We start from the raw sequence: 15242 nt of genomic DNA, 5'->3' as shown, positions 1-15242 counted from the left end.
AAGTAATGAAAATATGCCTCTTTGTCTACTACTGAATGATTCAAAATCTGATATTTCTGGAAATACTTACAAAGGGTAGGAGGGGAGGGGTCAAGTGGTACAAGTGGTAGAAAAACACATAGTCAACTATGTATAAGGGTTGACGGATTGCACTTTTCCACATATTTCAACACATAAAATTTTTCTAACATGTATGAATGATTGCAACCATTTTGGCCATTAGCTATTACCCACCAGCTTTTTATTCCATTTTGGTAAAAATGGGTATTTTTGTAAGACTAACAAAGGGTCAGCAACATGAATACTTACAACAATCTCTTCACAACCCCCAACACAGATATAATTAGTTAACATTTAACCTGAGATACAATCTGTTGAGAGGTTGTCTTTAGACATTTCTTTGTTTGTTGCATCAATTCATACTGATGATGGTAGTTCATGGAAGGAACTTAAAAAAAAAAAAGTTTATAGCATGGCTTTTTTTTTTTCCCCTCTCTTACTGTACTGGTTTAAAAAAAAAAAAAAATCACAGATTTCATGTCCTCACAGTAGCCAGAAGCTAAAATAATGTGCTTCTTTATTGCACGTCAAACCAAGAAGTGTATAAAAGCCAATGCTTCCCAATCCAAATCTGAAAGCCAGGTTCACCTCAACTGGATTCGGAATGTGCTGATTTCCATGGGACTCAAGTTGATCTCACTTATATTTCGGGCGTCTGGAGGTGAATGCATCAAGGATAATGACGAAGGTATGAGACTTACAACAGTAAACTTGTTAAAAAGTTTCTGTACCAATATCTAAAAAGTAAATGATAAAAAAAATTGCACGTTTAGAACAACTTTGAAGAAAGATTAGTAGCGCATCTATATATTCAGTGGGAGAAAAAGTGAAAAGTATGTTTGAAGTTCCCTTTTAATGAAAAATAAGGGGAAGGGGAGGGAGATTAAATCCACCTCTACATACTTGAACGTGGAGACTAACCCTGGAGGGAGACACAGGAAACTGTAACGGGAGGATGATGGGCTCCGGATTCCTTTTCTGTTGCTTGAGAACACATCAGGTGCAGGGGCCATTTTTTCAATAAAAGAAAGGACATCTATAGGCCAAGAAGCTTTAAACACATCTATATCCTCTTTCAGTCAATACTTACCCCTAACAGTGGTGCTCATCCACCATATTCCCTGTGCCCAAAGAGCCAGGAGATAGGACACAGGTTGCCACAAGGAAGGCCCATCATGTCAGTGAGTCCCATTTATAGGGTGGGGAGGTTGTTTAGAAAATACTGTCCTCACTTCTAGCAGGTTATTCTAATATGTCTCTCTGGATCATATAACCCCCTAAAGACTCAATGCCTTAATGTTTGAGTACAAATGTTCACAAGTATTCTCAGATCATCACTAATAAGGAGAGTGCAAATGTAATGAAACAAAGATATCAGTGCTTTCTTAGCACCAAACACATACAGGGTGAGGCAACAGAAATGCAGAAGCTTATCTATCTAAGCAGGCCCCCCTACTATATATTTTTTTTCTTTTTGGGTCCTATGCACATACTAATTTTGTAGGGCTGGAACTGAATCACTTGAGTCTGGTCTACACTATGTCTATTAGGTTTTGGAGAAGAGCTGGGTCCCCTGAGCTGACTTGGTGGAGGAGACCCACCAGTGTGCTAGAATCAGCCCAAGCATCTTCTTGTAGTTACAGCTAGCTCAGAGCCACAGGCATAAGATTGGAGGTTCATTTGCTTCCAAGGAAAGTTCTCTGATGAGAACTGTCAGCAAGACCGACTTGAAGTCAGAAATGCGCAGCCACCAAGCAGTGGTCAGCCTGAGGATCTGTTTGGTCTGCAGAGTGTGGACTCATATGCAAATCTTGCTTAATCAGATCTAGCCCTGCATCTTTCCCCTGGGGAAACTGACTGGAGCTAAGTACAGCTGCCCTGGGGTCTTCGGTTGAGTTATCCCACTGGCCACAGTCTCATTGCTCCCTCTCTTCCCATACTGCAAGCCAGCACCCCACTTTAGTTACTGTAAAAGTTGTCTTGGCCCCTGTAGGACTTGGGTTTGCCACCCCTGAACTGGATCATACATGAGCATGTCCGAGAGAGGTGGAAATGAGGGGGTGGGCAGGAAGAAGGTGCTATGCAGGTTGGAAATGGAAGACCTAAGAATCGATGAGGACACTGCCTTCAAACGTGTACATGTTTGCCTATGCATTTTAATGGTGACAAGAAGAGACTGAACGTTAAGAAAGGGCTTTCTTAAGATGGGGAAACTTGAACTAATTTGAAGTTGAGGGGAATGAGTCAGCGAAGAGGCAATGAAACATCTCATTGTCAAGATTATCTGCAGAAAGTAAGGATTTCAAAGCACACTAACTCAACAAGCAAAAATAAGCTTTCAGCTCACCTTTCCCTGGGTAGTGGAACAAAGCAGCCCCGTGTCTCTGCTAGAGAAGCAGCAATCAAACCCCTTCCTGTGGAGGATCAAGGCTGCCTCATTGGAATGCTTGCCATCCACCTGCAAATGAGCAGAGCGCCAACACGCCACGGTGACATGAAGGCAAATACTGACACTATTGCATACCCTTGACGTCAGTGTCCCCAAACCACAAATGCTCATTTTATTGAAAAGTGAATCCAGGCAAATCCATTTCCATTCAGGTTCCATGCTCACTGTGCCCACCCACCCCCTGCTACACTCCCTCCCACAAGGAGTCAGGTGATATTATGTTCTAAGAATCCCTGTTAAGTCACTCAAGCCTTGGTTTCCTCCATAGTTCCTGAGGACGTGGGTTATCTTTCATCCACATATTATATATCGTTTTATCAAAGTTTCTTCAAATAAAGCATTTTATTTTATTTTTAATAAATCCATCAACTGAATAAAGTATACCTGAATTTAGTCCTTATCTTGTCATTGAATGATATATTATCCATCTTAAAACTGAAACATGCTTCTTCATTGAATACTAATTTTTGCTAATTGCATTAACATTTTTAATCTTTAATGTACTGGTTCATTATTTTTATATAAGAGGCATTTAAATTGAATTAGTTATGCTTATCACTTGCTAAGCCAACCACATTTATTAGATTGATATATCATTTAACTTCACATTACAGAAGCTATTCTTCTTGTGCAGGCAAAAAGGAAAATACTAAACATGACAAGTCAGCTACAGGGATCAGTATACAGTTTCTTGCAATGAAGTTTCTTGTACCCATTTAAGTAGCAATGTCACAAATGCTTCAAGTCCTTGAATATTTAAAATTACAACTATTTAATAAATTTTATGTTTCTAAACTGGGAAAATGTTTATGATAAATAAACTGAATTAAAAATCCTTGGAAAAGTTAAGAAGTGCATGTTTATTCCAAGGAGAGTCATGTGCTGCTTGGCACTGACACTGTGACGAAATTGGTCCCTTTTTCTTTTTTGTGGCCACAGATATGAAATATGCCCATGTTCTTGATCATCCTTACTAGGGCATAAAATTTTTAATGTGCTACAGAGACATCTTTTCTGAACTGCTGCCAGCATTCCCATCACTGATTTGATTTTAATGTGACTGAACAACTTAAAGCTGTCCTCACCTCACATTCTTGGCTGGAATAACCTGTTTTATGACATTTTACACTGGTATTTTGCAGTGGTACTGCTGAAATTTTGTTTGAAGGGAGAGAAAAAAGTCATTTAAGGGATTCTGTGAGTCATCACAGGACCACATGATACACACAGTAGGTTGAAATCACATGACAGAGATTTCTAATGAAATTTCAAACAATTTCACAGTCCCAAAATGGCACTAAAAGAGCACATAAGAAAACCCTTTATTTATTATATACAGAAGGATAATAGTGTGCCAATTGTGAAACCTTGGAATAGTCCTTTATTCTTCCTAATTGTCAGTTTCCTTGTCTGTAAAATGGAGCTAATGCATGTCTACCTCCTTCATGGAGTCATGGTGCGGGTTAACTCATTGAAAATACTATGTAAGGTAGCCCAGCTTATAGGACAGAATGTGCTAGTTAAGAAGCTGTAGAAATGAATGGTTCAGAATCTGAGCTGGGAGTCAGACAGCCTAAGATCTGTATCTTAGTTCTGCAATTTACTAGCTGCTGATTTCAGCAAAACAGTTTTTCCTTTACCATAAAAAAAAAAAGAGAGAGAGAGAGATGAAATGAAATGAAATAGCGTAACAAGGACTTAGCCTAGGGTTTGGAGCAGAGGAAGCCCTCAGTGTATTGTTATTGCTTCTATCAACATCATCCATCAAATAAACAGTGATTATTTTCATAGTAGTTACAAATTAAACAATATTCTTATCTAACTTCTCATTCACAAATTTCTTTTATTGACATCATAACTTTGTAGCTAAGGAATCAGGGAAGCTCCAAATTATATGTCCACAATTATACATCAAAATCATAACAGAACCCTGATTCAAATTCACAAACTAGATGCCCTCTTAATTAGACTCCAAAAGCACTTATCACTATTAACCTAAAGCATCTGGCCATCTTAACTCACTAGACCATCCTTAAAGAAACACTGATAAGCAGGCATTGCTAAAATTCCTGCAACACATTTGTTCTTGAATAATGAATATGTAAGGCCTTTAGCAGACTGAAGGTGACAAAAAATTGGGAAGGGAAACACTTTTGGAATTCTGCCACTGAATTCGATAAGAGGTTTAAACATACAATACAAAAGTAGAGATTAAAGTCATAAAAATTAATTTTCACCAATGGGAAAAAGTTTTACTTTCTCTGAAAACCAAAACTGTATCACTATTCATAAGGACTAAAACACCAAATGAAATGGCATTCATCTTGTGTAAGTTTTAAAAATCAAGTATTCATGAAAGTATCAGTTTTCAAGCAAAAATACCTGAGGCAAAGCAGCAGTTTTTCAGTTTCAAAGTCTGTCTAGACATTTTATTTCCAAGAAAACTGTTTTTCAAAGTAGGGAAACTGTGAATTTAACTTGAATATGTGTACAGGAAAACAGATACCTTCAAGCAGTCACACTATATACTCTAGGAGAGTAAACAAATTTTGAAAGACCTGTTTTTATATTCATTAACACATTAGTAGCATCCAGACCTCAGAAAAGAAGGGGAGGGTGTGGGGAAGAAAACTTACAAATTTTGAAATTGCACCAAGCACTGTGCTAGGTGAGCTTCAAATGAAGTGTCTTTGTAAAACAGTTCAGATCACCATTGAGACTGAACCCCTGCTTGGATGTTCCCAAGTTGCACCAGGAAAATCCACTGTAGAACTTATTTCAGGGGATAAACCAACATCTAGCTCCCAGCCTAAGGGGGGGGCCTATGAAATGTCTCCAGCAACTGGGGGAACTAGGGGGGAAGGTGATCTGGCTTACCAAATGAAGCCATCAGGCTCAGAGAAAGCTAGACTGGAGGCAAGGTTTGGTTCCACCACGAATCAGTTAAGTGACTGAGTCTATCCTCTGAAAATTCAGGGAACTAGGTTAGACTCGTGACGAACCCCTTTGAGGATCCACCACAGGGAGGACAACAACAGTAACTGCAGCTAACACTTATTGAGCACCTGCTGTGTGCCAGTCATGTACAGAATGCTTTTCATGGATTAACTCATTTCATCTTGCAACAACCTTTGAAGTAGCTGAGGTGATATACAAGGTGTATTGCTCTCTTTAAAGGTAAAGAAACACCCCTATCACAAAACATTCCCTCTCATACTCAAAGTGCAATTATCACTAATGACTCTACAACGGCCCTTCATGACCATTCCCCATCAATGGCTGGTGAATACTTCTACGGTGTCCCATCATTACTGAGTAGACAAGAAGAAAACAGGCAGTGTGTTCCCTAACATTTTTAGCACTAGTGCTCCCCTCGTCTTCCCAGGCAGTATAAGGTTCTGAGTAGGGAGATCTGGAGTCAGGCTCGCTGCGGTGTGGCTCCCAGCACCGCCGCTTACTGGCTGTGTGACCTGGAAAGTTACCCCAGCCCTAGGTCAGTCAGTTTTCTCTTCCACACGATGGGGCCCAAATAGTGCCTACTTCCACAGTGTTGTCGTGAGAGCTAAATAAGGCTCACGTAAAGCACTCAGGGTAATACCTGGCATGGAGACACTTCTAGGTACATTGTTTTGGAAAATCTGAGGAATCAGTAATAAACTATATAGGGAATACACATCACAGTGACATCAAGATTTACTTTGGCAATACACTTCAACCTTCCCCAATTTATAAAAAAAACAGTGCCAAGATTTTCACTTCATTATTAGTAACAATCACAACTGCTTATGACTGAATGATCACAGTTGAGAACCTTTATTTGTCAAGCACTTAGTGCTTACTACATGCCAGCTGCTGCTCTAAATGCTTTACAAACATCAACTCATTTAATCCTCTCAGAACATCTCTAAGGTGGGTATTATTACCATTGCCTTGTTACTCATGAGGAAACTGGGACTCAGAGAATTAAGAGATTTGCTCTAAGACACCCAGCCAGCAAGTACGGGGAATGCACTCAAACCTAGGTGGTCTGACTCCCAAGTCTGTACTTTCACAACTACATTCTCCTGCCTTTGCTCTGTGGATCCGTGCTCAGAGATACTTAGCTTGGAGGGCAAAGAGGAGGATTGCTTTTGACTTAATATAATGAAAGGCTATCAACTAAAGGAGATCCCCCCCTCTGATCCGAGGCTGGAAAAAGGGAGTATTCATTAATGGTTCCAATAGAGCTAAAACCATGATTTACCAAAACATATTCAGAAAGAAACGTTTAGAAACTATCATTTCTATCCATCTACAACCCTCCCACCTATCCACTCATCCCATTTTGAAACAGGATTTAAAGTCACTCTGAAAATTACACACACATCTGACAGTCTCTTCTAAGAAAAGGAAGAGCCAAATGTTCCTCTCCTGAGGTGGATGAGAACTCTGCAAAACGTGAGAGCTGAGCTACTCGCATGTCACACCAAAAGAAGCTGGATTTGCTCCTTACAAAAGTGAGGGTCACAAATCTGTAACGCCTGGAAGCTGTGGTAAACAGCATACGTACACACGTTGTTTCTGAGGAAGAGAGGGGTTGTAACTTTGACCAGATTCTCCAAGAAGAATGTGACCCCACCCTTCTCAGAGGATGTGTAAGTTGTACACGGATAAAGGCATAGCTAAACACCTGGTGGGAAAATTTCTCCAACTCGCCCAGATTCTTTGAAAATGCCAAACAACACTCATATTTCAGTGCATTCTGGCAGCTGGGAAGGTTAGAAAATCTCACACTGTGTTATAAGTCCTGAGACAGGAAATAACCAGTAGAAATTCATTTTCCAGGGCACTCGTTAAAATGTCAATAACAGTTATCCTGTTTTAATCAACAAGATAGCATGACAGAAAGAAAGGGGAAGGTGAATAGCTGTTCTCAGATATGTACAACAAAGGACATTTTTTCCCACAATTTTCACCTTTCGAGCAGCTAGGGAGACCAATAAAGCACCAATCAATTCTCATAAGAAGGGCAAAATAAAGTAAAACCTTAAAATGCCTCTTACAAGAAAAGGAGGGGGTGGTATAAACAAGTTGAGAGAGAAAATCTTATTCAGTAAGTGGTGCTGATGTTGAAATGACTGGTTAACTATTTGTAAGAAACAGTTAAGCACAAATCAAAATAAATTCCATACAGAGTGAAGAGTTAAATGTAATACATAGCTATAGATAGAGAGTATAGATATAAAGATATATATCTAAAATTAAATTAAATAAAAATATGTCTAAACATAAAAGCAGTGGAAACTGCAAAAAAAGTTGAAACAGATTATCACTGTTCAAAACATCAAGGCAGAATGGCTCTATGAAGCCTAGCTGAACAGCTTAATCAAGTTCCTCCTCATCTCTGGAATGTCAGCATTCCAGGCTGAACCTTTCACTGTAGCCTGACCCATGATCCGTCCTCCCATGAGATTCTCCCAGCATCCTCTCTACCAAGCCTCTCTTCTCCCTAAATCATTACCCTTTCCCAATGACATGGTTTTCCCGTTTAGTGCACTTGAGTGGTACTCTTATTCCCCAGTTTTCAAATCTTTATAGAAGCTTCTTTTTGTATCTCAAACTGTTGATAGTGTAAGAAAAGAGGGTGATAAAGAGAAGAGAGTTGGAGGCCAGGCATATAGGATGAGAAGGCTAACATTTAAATTCCTAGACAGGGGCTGGAGCATGCTGGGCCATACAGCTATGAGGCAGGGTTTTAAGAGATGTTTGTTTCCCTCTTCATCTGACTACAAATATATGACATATAATTAAGTTTTTTCCAAAAAAAATTATAAACTAGAAAAGCAAGAGATGCCTATGTAAAAATAAACTCATCTACCAATATAGAACAATTTCTGAAAAACTGGACTTTTTTTTCTTGAGAAACTGGACTTTGAGAACAGATTTAGTAAGTCTTAAAAGGTCAAATACCACCCTCTGAGGCTATGTTCAGCACCCAGGTTCAGAAGACCTGGATGTGGCTCCTGATTCTGCCATTTACTGCTGGGTAGTTTAATTTTAATCATTTAATTTCTCTAACCCTTACTTTCCTAATTTAGCCAATGGTGATAACTCAGCAATTTCTAGCATCATGAGGAGAGTTATTAAAAATTACTGATTCCTAAGCTCTCCACACCAGACCTACAGAATCAGAATCTCAGAGATGGGGGAATTTGTAAAAGTCTCTTCTTGTAAAAATCTCCTCAGAGTGATCTGGACACAGTGACTCGGAGAATGAGAGCTCGAAATGCTGAACCAGCTCAGTGGTTAGCAAACCTCCAGCCCCCACCTTCCTTCTCTCACTATTGCTTGAGCCCATAACTCCTTTCTCCTCAAGGAGTGAGGGAGACTGAGGCTTAGAACCGAGCAACCTTCAGACAGCAGCCTGGGCATGGGCAAGCAGAGGACGTGTCCTCTGTTACACAGCTGATGGGGGAGGTCAGAAGGGAAGACAGATGTGCCCTTATCATGTCAAGGGGGTCCTCAGACACTTTTCTCATGGAAATACTGTGAGGTGATGGTTAGGAAAATGCTTACTTAGATATAGGCCAATGGAGACCTCTAGTCTTGCTTGGAAGCAGCCAACACCTCTGTTTACATAATTTCAATGGGAAAAATGCACTGCAGTCTCTGAACAACTCATTATTGTATGCTGGAAGCTGCCAGCACACAAAAAAAACAAGAGCACAATCCAAAATGATTAGCTCTGGCTTCTGGATTGAGTTATTTTTGTCTTTCTTTTAGTATAATCATGAAATTACACTTGACACCTTTTAAGTATCGAGCTTTCTTTGAATGAATACCTACATTAGCTTCCTTCAATGATTACTTTCCTATTGTCAGAGGTTAGGGGACAGAGAGCAATTCTTTAAAGTATCCCTTCGGATTACTGGTAAGTTTTTTCTTTTCCCCCTGCAATTTTATTATTTATTTATTTTTTACATCTTTACTGGAGTATAATTGTACTGGTAAGTTTTAGAACAACTGTTAGAAATACGTGCTAAGAGTCAAAGACTAACATAGAACTGGCACCAATTTATATGATAATGCAAAAAAGCCCCAAATATTTAGTTCTGATCACGTGTTAGGCATTAACCTATGCCTATGGTTAGGCATTTCAGTCTTTATTCTTCCTGGTCAAATTGTTAAATTGCTTTTATTCCCTCTGCTAAACCTCCAGTTTGCACCTGCGTTGGCATGTGCTGTAAGCATCACCAGGATAACAATGTTTGTCTACAAAGCACTTCTGTTTCAAAGGGCTCTCACAGCACTATTTCATCTGTTTTTCATACTAGACCTGAAACAGGCATATCTGATATCAGGCCCATTTTATAAATGGTAGCTGAGTCAGCAGTCACGCAGCCAGCAGGGAGTGAAGGTGGTTCACCTTCCAAAGGTGAGAAGGGCAATGGGAAGCCAGGTGGCTACAGCCAGCGAGGCCAGACTGCAGAGGGACTGAATGCCCAAGGGTCTAAACCAACTTTGTAGGCAATGGGATTTTTAATCCCGAAAGTGATTAGATTTGTATTACAGGAAGCTAGCCAACAGCAGGAAGAATGAAAGGAACAGGTAATCATAAAAAAGAGGTGATCTGGAAAACAAGCGAAAACCTTGGAGGGTAAAACCCTACACTCACCGATTCTGGAGTCAGCTGGTGCTGCTTCCAGAAAATAATCATGGGAAAGAGTCATCTAAAAGTGAGGCTAAAACTTCTCCATGGCCGCCATGGACCCCAGAAGCCCCTGGATCCCTCAGCTCGCTAATGTCCTCTACCATCCATGCCCCGAGGTGGCAGCCTGAGGCTCAGAGTCTGGTGTCTCCACCCTATCCTTTCATTCTCTTTAGCCCATGAATAAATGACAGGTTACCTCAGGGAGGCTGCCCATCTCTAGTGCATTCTTTCCCTGAGTCAAAAAGTAGACCCACAAAAGACCATAGTAGAATCCTAGAGAGAACGCTCACAAGATCCACTTGTCCAACAAATTGTTACCGAGCCCCTACTAGGTGCAGGCTCTGTTCTCGGCAGGGGGATACAGCAAGGAATCAAAGAACAGCCCAGGTTTCATGGCTCTTCCATTCTGACCAGCATCTCCTGCCTTCAGGCCTTCCACTTGCTCCTAACTCTTCCCGACCGCTCTACCCTCAGAAATCTGCGTGAGTTTCTTACTCCCTGACCTCCTTTGGATTTTTACTCCATTATCACCTTTTCTGCAAGGCCTTCTCCAACCACGCTATTCAAATCACCTTCTAAAACTGCCCTTCCTTCCTTCTTCCCCTTCATTATAACACTTATCATCATCTAACATATGTTTCTCTTATTTTTTCATCTTTAATTATTTTTCTCCTCTCACTAGAATCAGCTTCAGAAAGGCAAGGGCTCTTGTCTGTTTAGTCCATGACTATACCCCAGTGCCTTTAGCAATAACTGGCATGTAGCAGGTATGAAATAAATCCTGAAGTTCACTCACGTGATCAAACAAGCCCTTTTGACACAGAGATACACACATAGGCCTCTAACGTTCACTTGCATTCATTATTATTAGACACATGTATTTTCCTACATAGTCAGGCGTAAGCTCCCTATCTTGGACATATAGTTTTAAAGCCCTAAATGTCCAAATTTGTAGGCATTGATCCTTCCTTTGTTTGGTTCTCTTCAGTTCTTTGTTCTCGAGCTAAACATTTTTTTCCTCTTACACTCTCTTCCAACATGGACACTCTTCTTTTCGCACTCAGGCCATTTATTATAAGACATTTCCTACAGAATCCATAATCACTCACTATTTCCGGCTAAGTGGGTGTCGATCCACAAGATGAAACAGCTTTACAAAACATAAAAATGATGTCAAACCTCTCATCTTTTCTTCTTTTCAAATGCAGTATCTGACTTTAAAAGTAGGCATATAGGTAAACTCAAGCAATCAAACTGTGTTAAAATTCCATCCCTAATAAAATCTTCCCTTGTTTCTTCCTCTGATGTGTTTTTATATCTCACCTGCATAGCTGGATTCTCAATGCAAAGATTTGGGGTTTTTTAGGATTTTTTTTGTATTTTTAGGAGAAAAGATATGAATGTACAAAGTCTCTGGTACAGAAATAATTACACACTATACCTTCTGTTTCTCTAACTCCTGAGAAACACTGACTAATAAGGAGAAACAAATGGAAGATGCCAGTAGGGCTGATCTTAAGGCCTGGTTCTCCCACCTACTAATTATGTGACCTCAGGCCAGTCTCAGCTTCCTTATCTGTAAAAAGAAGCTGATATTCCCTGACCTGCTCACCACACAGAACTTTTCTGAGAATAAAATAAATCAGTCTAAGGAAACACTCTAAACTACAGAGCAACAGTCAAATGAAAGGTACAATGATGTTGCCTAAAGGTGAAGTCCTCTTAATCATTCTTTGAAGCAGAGTAAAATCTACAGTTTTATTCCTTCCACCCCCTTACACCAAGTATACTACAAAAAGTAATTTTTTATAGATATGTTTTGGGATATACCTTTGATTGTATCGTCCTCAGATTAACCAGATGAATGTCACAAGGGAAAGATGACATTAATGGAGAGAATTCACCGAGCAGCTGAAGGGTGGGCACAGGGACCTTTTCTGTCATTGGAAAGATAGGATGATTCAGGAAAGAAGAAGTTATGTGGCTAAGGAGAGAAGGATAACTGACCGACTTCTTTTCTTCTTCCTATCAAGAAAAAACAAAAATGCTTAAGAGTTATATATTTGCAGCTCTTACAGTATTAATTGAATTATCAGACAGGGCTTAAACAGGAAAAAAATATACAAATATATTAATACTTTGATTTCATTATATTTTATAAATAAGTCTTAGACAATGCACAGCAGATTACCAAGTTCAGTTCTAAGAAAACAGTGTCCACCTAACTCCCATGTTGAGAAATATCTCTTTTCCATTGCTTTGAAACTAAAAATCCTGACAACATTCTCAACAAACATTCTAGGACAAGGTATAACTTTTTATGAAAATTCTTTCTCAACCTACCACAAAACTCTTAAAGTAGATGGGTTGGGATGTTCATGTATCTTATACATCGTCAAATGCTATCTCTTCTCCCTCAGGTTTTACCCATCATATTCTTATGGTTTCATTTATACACTTAACTAGACTGTAAAGTTATGTATTGATCCAAAGTTATGTTTTATAAATGTTACCCAATGATAGGATTTTTTTTTAAAAACTCAGAAATAAATATTTAAAATAACACAGGTAGCATAACTAGATCATCTGTTTTTTTTAAATTTGGTAAAATCATTGTCAGTTGCTTCACTTTATTCCAAAAATAGGAACTACTATATGTGTTATAGAATAGTTATCACACATTTACATGGTACACAATTTATTCAGTATAATTTTTAAATACTTTAGTCTTTGCTATGGTGTATGCTTAGAGCCAAGTATTTCAGCATGTTCAAACATTAAGTAAATCTACCAGAACTAGGGATATACATATGGTAGATGACACACACAATTAATTAAATCAATGACTAAGTAGAACCTTAACCAATAATGCCTAAGGTGTAAAAGCAGACACAGAAAAGCACTAAGAAGAAAACATAATTTATGTAGAAAGGTCTTTTGATCACCAGCAACATTTATAGAAAATTTAATTTTATATCTTATTTTTCGAAATGACTACTTCACTGATATCTTCTGATTTTGCATATTTTTAATAGAGGGCTCAAATAAAAGGTTTGGCTACTTATCTGTGTGAAAAGATAAGATTTACAGAAGATACAGAGCTTAAAATTCAGAATGTCAGATTAGCATTGAACAGAGGGTAGTAGCAAAGAGTGAGGAGCATCTTGCCAGCAGCAAACTGTAGATACCATTACAATTCAGACTATGAAGAGAGAAAAGAAATTTTTTTCAAGGCAACAGAGGGACACTACAATATTAAGATACTGACAAAAAATATTAGGTGTAAAAAGAGTTGTTAAAAATTTTTATCCATTCCACATTCCTTTTTTTAAGGAAAGATTAAATAAAGCATATAAAATAATATTCTTCAGCAATATTGAAATTTAATGCAGCTTGTAGAATAACATGAAGAGAGAGGGAACAGTTTCAACAAGAAGCTTTAAATGTACTCAAATATCAAAGGACTTCACAATCTAGGTCAGGGTTGCTGACAAAATCACTTTTGAGTAATAAAAGATAAAAGTTTTTTAAGGCAGGAAAACACCTGCCTTATCAGATTCCAGAGGCATTAAGTCCATTCTAGGTCAAGAAACATTCAGAAAAAGCTTTCTGGCTTTGTCTTATGCTCTTGGAGGAATCCTTGGACGCTTCAGTGAGTACGAAGGGTACTTCTTGATAGATTATCTATACCTTAGTAGCAGTGATGTGCATATTTACTATTCCTCCAAACCCAAATCAGTTCTGACCTTCAGTGCTTCCCCCACATTGACCATACATCAGAATCGCTTGGGGAACTTTTAGAAAACATAGATCCCTGGACCTGAACCCAAATCTACTGAATCAGAATCTCCTGGGGTGGGACTCTCGGAAGGTAAAGTTAAAAGCCCCCCAGATGACTGTCACATAGTCAGTCCCACACCGCTCTGCTGACCTGTGCTAGGAACTGCCACCCCAGACATCCTCCCAACCTTTTAGAAGAAACAAAGCTCCCTTTGGAATCAAAAGTATAAGCCTCATCCTTTAACTTGTTTGGGATTAAAAAAACCAATATGCAGACTCGAAAACATGTTAATGAGAAGTCTTGTCAAATGATACAATGCCATGAATGTAAGCACTTTTAGCATTCAAGAACTGTGCTATTTATTGTCTCCTAAGCAAGATAAAGAAGAGAAGTTTATATAAGAGTTGTGGTTTGGTGTCAGAAGAGCTCCTTGAACAAGTAACACTGCTGGACGCTGACCAAGTCGGGTGTGGCAAAGTCTCAGGGACAGCGCCATCATTCACACACTTTCTGAACATATTTATAGCAGTAAGGGGCTAGTAAGATATTTAACTGTGGAGCTATCGCCAATCTTTTAACCATAACCCTGATGATAAACCCAAAGCTTATAAAATATATTTACTATAGGAAATTTTACATGTTCGTTTAAGCTATAAATGAATTTCCCAGCCTTATAGTAACTAATATACTACTCTAAACATTATTTGGTTTCTTGTAGGTTGGAAGGTTTCAGACTGTACAGGTCTGGTTTTCTCCCTGCATCCTGTTCAACATTAAAAAGAGTTTCTAGCACATTCTGATCCAAACCACATCAAGTTGCGATCTTCTCTATTGGGTTTCAGCCCTTATTTCATAAGTCAGAACTTCTTGCCAGGCTCCTTCGTGCCCTTCATTAAGCCCAGATGAGTCCTCTGATTCCTAAACATCACAGGTTTCCATTTTGTCTACATCAAAACCTGCTAAATTATTAAGAAAAAGATCGTTTTTTTAGTCACCTTTGTTTATTCAGAATGACCTGACACACGGTAAGAACTTGATAAATGTTGATGATTAATTAATTTATTAATTACTACATTAACAAGCAATGCAATATAAATGAAAGAGAGAAAATTACTGTAGGGGGAAGGATGGGGTAAAAAGACAAAGAGGGAGGAGAGAGAATGAATGAAAATATGTAGACCTGTAAGATTTAGAGATAAATATCATTTAGCGCAGAGCTGCAGCCTAGTAGTATATGGGCCAAACTGGCCTATTAGATATGT

At 38.8% G+C, this 15242-nt stretch overlaps 1 protein-coding gene across 1 annotated transcript in view; it reads right to left on the bottom strand.

Moving 5' to 3' along the window:
* Window positions 1–494: 494 nt before the first annotated feature.
* The window catches only part of MAN2A1 (mannosidase alpha class 2A member 1), a 159785-nt gene continuing 145037 nt past the window's right edge, over window positions 495–15242 (bottom strand). The window contains exons 20-22 of the mRNA XM_029218227.1: window positions 12030–12224; window positions 2408–2518; window positions 495–797 (exon numbers count right to left, since the gene is read on the bottom strand). Of these exons, the coding sequence (XP_029074060.1) occupies window positions 645–797; window positions 2408–2518; window positions 12030–12224 (459 nt within the window). The 3' untranslated portion in view covers window positions 495–644. The remainder of the gene's footprint in view (window positions 798–2407; window positions 2519–12029; window positions 12225–15242) is intronic.

This window comes from Monodon monoceros, unplaced genomic scaffold (genome assembly GCF_005190385.1).
Source record: "Monodon monoceros isolate NGI ecotype Baffin Bay Population unplaced genomic scaffold, NGI_Narwhal_1 Super_Scaffold_12, whole genome shotgun sequence".
Classification (NCBI taxonomy): Eukaryota; Metazoa; Chordata; class Mammalia; order Artiodactyla; family Monodontidae; genus Monodon; species Monodon monoceros.
Note: the sequence above shows the minus strand (reverse complement) of the source record. Positions and strands in the feature narration are given on the sequence as shown.